Genomic DNA, 8,467 nt, shown 5'->3' with positions numbered 1-8,467 from the left:
ACGCTTCTTCTTTTTCTTCTTTTTTTTGTGCTTTCAAGCTACGGATATGCGTAGATCTATTCTACAGTCCAGGTTACGACATTCTGGATTAGGTAAGTTTACAACCTGTTGCCCTCTCTCTCATAAGAACCTAGGCCCGTTTGGTTTGTAGCGCGTTAGTGAATAGTAAACTTTGACCGTTTATTACGGTGTCAAACAAAATCAGTTTGCAAAACTAAAACCAACTCCAGAGGCCTTTGACCGCGCGATTAGAGGATGATTACTGTAGCATCATTGTAGTAAATCATCGATTAATTACCGTCATTAGATTCTTCGCGAAAAGTTATACTCATCCCTAAAAAAAATTTGCAAATAGATTTCATTTAGTGCTTCATGCATGCGAGATTCTTTTTCCAGGAAGCGTGCGTGCTAGTATTCTTGCCGAACCAAACGAGGCGCTGGTACTACGAATTACGAACTGCAGTGTACTAGACCGATGATTCGGGTGGAAACAATTTGATGGATGTGATCGTCTCCGTCGTCGTGCAAGTTCTTCGGAGATTTTGGTCAGAGTAGCATGTGATGATTTTTGCTTGGAGCTGCAGCTTTATCGTTTCACAGCTCATGACGATCGATCATTCACCCCGTTCGGCTGGTGGACAGCCTCCAGCGTCTACAGTATTTCTCTCTCACATAACTCCAGCTCTAGGCTCCAGCCACCAGCCAGGCAACAGTGTTTTTCTCTCACAGAACTCCAGCTCCAGTCTCCAGCTCCAGCCTGCCGAACGGGGTGATTGTTTCTCTCAGAATGCAAAAATCATTACATGCTGAAAACTTTGTCAGGCACTTGCAATTGCCTTGGCCACAAAAAAAAAAAAAATCAATTCTTTGGGTTAAATTTGTCCCCTGTGCCTGTTCTGATCATGTCAAAACTCTCTCTACCCATGTACAGATTATTCATCCTCCTCCCTCCCCGCCATGAACCAATTCTTCTTTGTTTCTCTATCTATCGACTTACATCAAAAGAAAAGGGGGCAAAAAAAAAAAGCAGCAAGAAACATCATCACAGGAACAAGAACACCGTCCCCTCTGTTCCACGCGATTCGGTTGATCGGCTGGCTGCTCAGCTCAGAACGGCATGATGTGGGTGGTCTTGGAGTCGTACCCGGCGAGGCAGCTCTTGGCGTTCACCCTGTACATCTTGAGCAGCTCCAGCGCCATCTGCCGCGCCGCCGGCGAGCACCCGCTCTGCACCAGCAGCAGCAGCCTCGTCAGCCCGCCCTCGGCCGCCGCCGCCGCGTCCGCCGCCCGCCGGTCCCGGTACCGGTGGCACACCGCCCAGAGCACGGCCACCGCGGCCTCCGCGCCGTCGCGCCCGGCCTTCATCATCCTGCCCACCACCGCCGGGACGGCCTCCTCCGCGCCCTCGCACAGCGCGGCGCGGCCCTCGGCGCAGCCCACCGCGGACTCGAGCACCCGGAGCGCCTTCGCCGACGCGCGGGGCTCCGCCGTCGCGCGGAGCGCGCGCACCGCCGCCGGGACCGCGCCCAGCCGCACCATCTCGGCGCGCGCCGCGCCGCGCCGCGACCCGCAGATGGCGGCCAGGCACGAGAGCCCGGCGTCCACGGCCTCCCCGTCTAGGGCGCCCTTCCCGTCGACGGGGCCGATGAGCCGGATCAGCTCGGCCACCAGCTCCGACGACTCGGCCGCCGCCGCCCTCGCCTCCTCGGCGGCATTGGCGAGCAGGAACTCAGCCAGCCTCGCCGCGGCGACCCGCGCCTCCAGGCCGCTCCCGCCGCGCATCACGCGCGCCAGCGACGCGGCCGCGGCGGGCGCGTCCGCGGCGAGGCCCGCGGCCACCCGCTTCTTGTTCGCGTCGTCGATGCCGTCCGAAGCCACGATCGCGGCGAGCACCCTCGTGGCCGCCTCCACGGCCTCGGCGCCGGCCTCCTCCTCGCCTCTCCTCCGGAGCACCGCCGCGACCGTCTCGGCGGCGCGGCCGGCGCCCACGAGCGCGTTCTTTTCGAAGTCGTCGACGTCGTCGTCGGAGAGGTAGGCCGCCAGCTCGCGGAGGGCCGGGGAGGGGTCGGCACCGGAGGCCGCGACCTGGCGGACGAGGCTGGCGGGGGAGGCAGTCCGCGCCGCGGAGGCTCCTCCGGCGGCGGTGGGCGAGCAGGCGGCGGCCGAGGCGGCCCAGTGCGCGATGAGGCTGCGGAGGGTGAGGTTGGGGACGAGGTCGGTGGAGGGGAGCGGGAGCATGGTGGCGGGGCAGGTGGTGTTGCCGGAGTCGAGCCAGCGCTGGATGGAGGCGCGGTCGTAGGTGACGCCGGTGCAGAGGCTGACGGGCGAGCGCATGACGTCGAGCGAGATGGGGCAGCGGAAGAAGCTGGGGATCTTGACCTCCAGCCCCCGGTGCTGCGGGGGCAGCCGCATGGCCGTCTCCTTCCGGACCATGGGACGACGGGGGGAGCTGGCGACGGCTGCCGGAGGAAGAGGGAATGCGGCGGAAAGGGAAAGGCCGGAGGAGATGGTGGGGATTGTGGGTATATAGAAGGAGAAGCAAAAGCGGTGGTGGTGCTGTGGTCGTCGCGTGCTCGTGTGTAACGTAACCGTTACAATTTTTTTCGAAGAATTCTTCGCGTGTACCCCTCAAAAGACTGCGTATTTTGCTAAGAAGTATAATTTTCCGTGTGATGATGTATTTTTTACTCTTTTTTTTTGAAAAATTGGGCTTATATTTCATTTGCATATCTGATGGTTTACATCTCAAATCTTACAAAAACATTCCTGAAAGAAACAAAACTTATATCCCAGTCCTTGCAAGAAACTCCCGGTCTTCCTCTTCCCGACATAGGAATGTCAAAATTTTTGAGCGGCACCAAGAGTCGCACATCGGAAGCATCGACGTGTGTTGTAGTCGCTGAACACCCAGGCCTTGCATGATGGCTAGTAGCCATCTTCTCGCCGGAGGTAGAGGGGTCTGACGCTGTAAGCATCTAGGCCCTCAAGGTATGTTTCGGTGATTAATGAGAATCATTATTGTGACTAATGAGTTTGTGCAGCTTAATAAATTATTATCGCTCATTTGGTCATATGTCAAAAGAGGCCCCTCAATTTCATTATTCAAAAAGACGATCTCGGTATTCAACTCAATTATGTCAAGACTAAGGATCTTTGTAGTCCTAAGTGTCATAAGGTTGAGAAGGACACTTAGTTTAGTATAGGTTTTATAGTTTTGTAGTGATCGCACTATTAAGAGGGGTTAAGGCCAAGTAACTTTAGCATGGACATGGTCAATCAAAAATGGATGCACACTATGGTCACTCAGGTTCCTAGAAGTTCAAATAAGTGGCTTTCAACTTATATCTCAAGAATATTTGGATTTCATTCAAGACTAAAATCAGAAAAGACAAAATCAGAAAAAGTCTTTAACACCGGTTTAACCGACGCTCTCCCTTTTCTATACGTCGGTTAAACGAAGTCAGCAGAGTCTGGATAAGTCAATACACCGGTTAAACCGACGTGTTTGAATTTAACGTCGGTGCATTAGTCCAGAGTTGGTTTTTCCAAGGTAATTCAAGTTCTATACACCGGTTAAACCGACGCTGTTTGAATTGGAACGTCGGTGCAATTGGCCAGTGAGATGGTTTTTCCAGGGATTTCTGAAGTTGTTCTCACCGGTTAAACCGACGATGGTTTTGAGTTAATGTCGGTGCAGTTGTCCAGAGACTTGGTTTTTCAGTTGATCAGTGGACAACTACACTCACCGGTTAAACCGATGATACGTCGGTTAATCTGCCCAAGTTGTAACGGCTAGTTTTCAGAAGGGGCAGTTTACATTCATCGGTTAAACCGACGCTGACTATTGGAGGTACGTCGGATTAACCGGCGCTACGCAGTTTTCTGGCAGCTTTTCTCCAACGGCTCTATTCGTGTGAGCTGCCTATATATACCCCTCCAATGGGTCATTTTGCCACTCTTGACACCAGGCAACATCCAAACACTCATACTATAGTCAAGAGCCACCTTGAGCTTCATCTTCCACATATTTGATCATTCAATCAATCAAGAAGCAAGACTAAGGACTTGAGTAGAGAGAAGCTTATGTGCATCCGTTCTTGGTGATCGGTTCTTGCTCAAGTGAAAGCCCTAGCTTGTTACTCTTGGTGATTGGCTTCACCTAGGCGATCTTGGTGATCGGGGTGTTTCTCGCGGAGCTTGCCAAGGATTGTGGGAGCCCGGAGAAGAAGATTGTACGTGGCTTGAGCTCCACCACGCCGGGATGGTGAACGGAGACTCTTAGTGAGCGCCCAAGTCTCGGTGACATGGGAGGTGACAAGACTCTTAGTCAGTGTCACAACGTGGATTAGGGGGTGTGTGCCAATACATCGACATCACGGGAAAAAATCCGGTTGTCTCTAGCCCACTCTCTCATTTCAAGCACTTACTTTCATGCAATCTTTCATGTGCTTGACCTTAGAGATCATAGCTTAGCTCTACCTTGCTTAGTTTCATATCTTTGTTAGCTTGTGTAGTTTGCTTTGTTAGCCGGTTGGTGAATTGAGACTTACTAGCATTGCATAGGATAAGGTTGTTTTAATTATCTTAAAATTTTGAAAAAGGCCCAATTCACCCCCCCCTCTTGGTCCATCGATCCTTACAATTGATATCAGAGCCTCGTTGCTCATTTGGATCATTAGGCTTCACCGCCTAGAGCTATGGCCAAGATGGGTGGTTCGCCGCCTCACTTCGAGGGCAAGAACTTTGCCTATTGGAAAGTTCGCATGGCCGCATACCTTGATGCGATTGCCCCCGAAGTGTGGTTGGCAACAAAAACCGGATTCACCGGAACTCCCACCACGGAACAACTAAAGTGGAATGCAAAGGCTAGAAATGCAATTTTCGAAGCCATTAGTGAGGAAGTCTTTGCTAGAGTAAATGGCATGGATTTAGCAAGTGATATATGGAAAGAGCTAATTGAAATTCATGAAGGCTTCACAAAAGTTCGTGAACAAAAATATCACTTGTTTAGAGCAAAATATGATTCTTTTAAAATGCTTGCTCATGAAAATTGCAATGATATGTATTCCCGCTTGAATGTCATTGTCAAGGACATTAATGCTCTTGAAGTTTCTAAAATTGACAGTGGCTCCATCAACCGCAAGATTCTCATGCTCCTTCTGAAGCCCAAGTATAATATTATCAATGCTATGCTTCAAAAGGAGAATCTTGATACAATGGAAGTAGGAGAGCTTGTGGGCGAAATTCGCGCTCATGAAATGATTATTCTTGGTATGACCGAAGAGCCAACAACAAGCAAATCAATTGCTCTCAAAACCAAGGCCAACAAGCACCGCAAGCTCAAGATGGTAAAGCAAGAATCTAGCTCAAGCAATGAAGAAGAAGATCATCATGAAATCTCATCCGATAATGAAGAAGATGGGGAACTTGCTCTCATGATGAGAAAGTTCACACGCTTGAGCGACAAGATAAACAAGAAGGGTTACAACTTTAACCCCAAAAGAAGGATGTTCCGGTATAGGGAAGATGTCAAGTACAAAACATGCTACAATTGTGGGGGAAAAAGGACACATTTCTCCCGATTGCCCCAAGCCGGACAAGAGAAAGAAGGACAACAAAGGCAAACATCGCCATGATTCAAGCGATGATGAAGAGGATGAGAAGAAAAATAAGAACAAGAAGCTTGGGAAGAGAAGCTTCTTGGTGGAGAAACAAGAGTGGGTGACCGATATCTCATCAAGCGAAGATTCAAGTGATGAAGAAGACATAGTCACCATCACCCTCACAAATGAAGAACCATCGCTACCTCCACCTCCAATGTGCCTCATGGCCAAAGGTAACTCTAAGGTATGTGAGAGTGAAGATGATTGTGATGATGAGCTTGACCCTAATGAGTTTGCTAACCTCATTAATTAGTATACATCCGTTATCAAGAGGGAAAATGGCAAAGTCAAGGTTCTTGAGAGTGCTCGTGCCAAGTTAGAGCTTGCCCACTCCGATTTGCTTGGCAAGTACAATGACTTGCTCAAAAAGCACAATGAGTCACTTGTACTTGCTAAGCAAGTTGAAGAGAGCCACAAAAAGCTTAAACAAGAGCATAGGGAGTTGGCTCACAAGTATCAAGAACTTGAATTTGCCTATGAAGCAATTGACCCAAGTCTTAAGAACTTTGCTCATGAAACTATTGAGAAGGTCAATGCTTCTACTTCATGTGATGACCTACTCATTAATGTAAATGCTACTAATGCTTTGTCCGAGCTTGCACCTTCTAGGGAAAAAGAATTGATGGATCAAGTGGCAAGCCTCAAGAGTAGTGTGGAGAAACTCTCAAGAGGAGAATACATCCACAAGGAGATTCTCTTCAACAATGCCCGTGACTATGGCAAGAGAGGTCTTGGTTCATTTCCGGAGCCAAATCAAGGCACTACACCTTCTCTGGAGATCAAGACTAGCTTCATCAAGGAAGTTGGTTCATATTGCCAACATTGCCAAGTCACCGGTCACCACACTAGGAAGTGCACTTTACCATCACGTTCTCTTCCTAAATTACCCAAGAATTACTCATCAATGTTTCAAAATAACCATTTTCTCTTGAGTAAAGTGAAGGGTAAGGTGAAGTCCAAATTCATTGGCAAAATTGCTAAGGAGTCAAAGAAGAAGCTCCCCAAGCAACTTTGGGTCCCAAAAGCTCTTGTCACACATGTGCAAGGCCCAAAGCTTGTTTGGGTTCCTAAAACTCAAAAGTGAATTCTCATGTGTGTAGGTGAACTACAAAGCCGGTGGAAAACATTGGATACTTGATAGCGGTTGCTCCCAACACATGACCGGCAATGATAGCATGTTCACCTCTCTTGAAGACCCCGGCGATTATGAACATGTCACCTATGGTGATAATTCAAGGGGAAAAGTTTTAGGTTTGGGTAGAATAGCAATTCCTAAAGATTTATCTATTTCTAATGTCTTGTTTGTAGAAGCACTTAGTTTTAATCTCATTTCTATTGCTCAATTGTGTGATCTTGGACTAACGTGTGCCTTTGATAAGAATGGTGTTGTAGTAACTCATGAAAAAGATAAGTCATTGGTATTCACAGGGTTTAGGCATGGCAACATCTATTTAGTGGATTTTTCTTCAAAGCAAACAAGCACCATGACATGCCTCTTCACCAAGTCTTCTCTTGGGTGGCTTTGGCATAGAAGAATTGCTCATATCGGCATGAGCAACCTCAAGAAAGCCCACAAGAGAGGGATGATCACCGGCTTGAAGGATGCCACTTTTGACAAGAACAAGCTATGTAAAGCATGTCAAGCCGGGAAGCAAGTTGCAACACATCATCCCATCAAGACGATGTTGTCTACCTCCAAGCCGCTCGAGCTTCTACACATGGATCTCTTTGGTCCAACTACATACAAGAGCATTGGTGGTAACCTCTATTGCCTAGTAATTGTTGATGATTATTCACGTTACACTTGGATCATGTTTCTAGGCGATAAGGGTGAAACTCCGGAAATCTTCAAGACATTTGCAAGAAGAGCTCAAAGGGAGCACAACTCTCCAATTGTGAAGATCCGGAGTGACAACGGCACCGAGTTCAAAAATATGAAGATTGAAGAATGGTGCGATGAAGAGGGCATCAAGCATGAGTTCTCCGCCACCTACACGCCTCAACAAAATGGAGTGGTGGAAAGAAAGAACAAGACACTCATCACCCTAGCAAGAGTAATGTTGGATGATTATGGCATGTCCGAGAAGTTTTGGGCGGAAGCAATCAACACGGCGTGTCATGCATCCAACCGAGTGTATCCCCACCGACTCCTCAAGAAAACTCCATATGAGCTCATCACCGGGAGGAAACCAAATATATCCTACTTTCGAGTCTTTGGTTGCAAATGCTTCATTTACAAGAAGAAAAGGCTCGGTAAGTTTGAGAGTAGATGCGATGAAGGTTTCTTTCTTGGTTATGCATCAAACTCCAAAGCATATAGAGTATTCAATCAAACCTCCGGGTTAGTTGAAGAAACATGTGATGTGGAGTTTGATGAATCTAATGGCTCCCAAGAGGAGGTTGTTGGCTATGACAATGTAGGTGATGATGAGATTGATGAAGCTTTGAAGAAGATGTCCATTGGGGATATCAAGCCGGAAGAGGTGCATGAAGACAATGATCAAGGGGGAGGACCTTCCTCATCTACACCAAGCACCTCAACGGCACCCCAAGTGGATAAAGATCAAGAAAAGATGATCCACTACCTCAAGAAGATGTGCCAACACCAACACCCCAAGTCCAAGAACAAGAAGAGCAAAGTGTTCCACCACAAGCACAAGTCATATAAGATCCACCCCAACAAGCATCCACGCAAATACCGCTAGTGAAGCATGGTCGCATTTCCAAGGATCATCTAATTGGTCAAATCATTGGTAGTCCTTCCAAGGGAGTAAGAACTCGCTCTAAGCATGCTTCATTTTGCG

General features: G+C 48.5%; 1 protein-coding gene across 1 annotated transcript; it reads right to left on the bottom strand.

Annotated features, from left to right (window-relative positions):
• Nucleotides 1-804: 804 nt before the first annotated feature.
• On the bottom strand, nt 805-2,562 carry LOC120640953 (U-box domain-containing protein 27-like). Its single transcript, XM_039916899.1, has one exon. It carries the CDS (start codon nt 2,431-2,433, stop codon nt 1,108-1,110), a length of 1,326 nt encoding a protein of 441 aa, XP_039772833.1. The 5' UTR covers nt 2,434-2,562; the 3' UTR covers nt 805-1,107.
• Nucleotides 2,563-8,467: the final 5,905 nt, after the last annotated feature.

Source organism: Panicum virgatum, chromosome 7K, assembly GCF_016808335.1.
Source record: "Panicum virgatum strain AP13 chromosome 7K, P.virgatum_v5, whole genome shotgun sequence".
NCBI lineage: Eukaryota > Viridiplantae > Streptophyta > Magnoliopsida > Poales > Poaceae > Panicum > Panicum virgatum.
The sequence above is the reverse complement of the archived record's forward strand: the minus strand, read 5'-3'. Positions and strand labels throughout refer to the sequence as shown.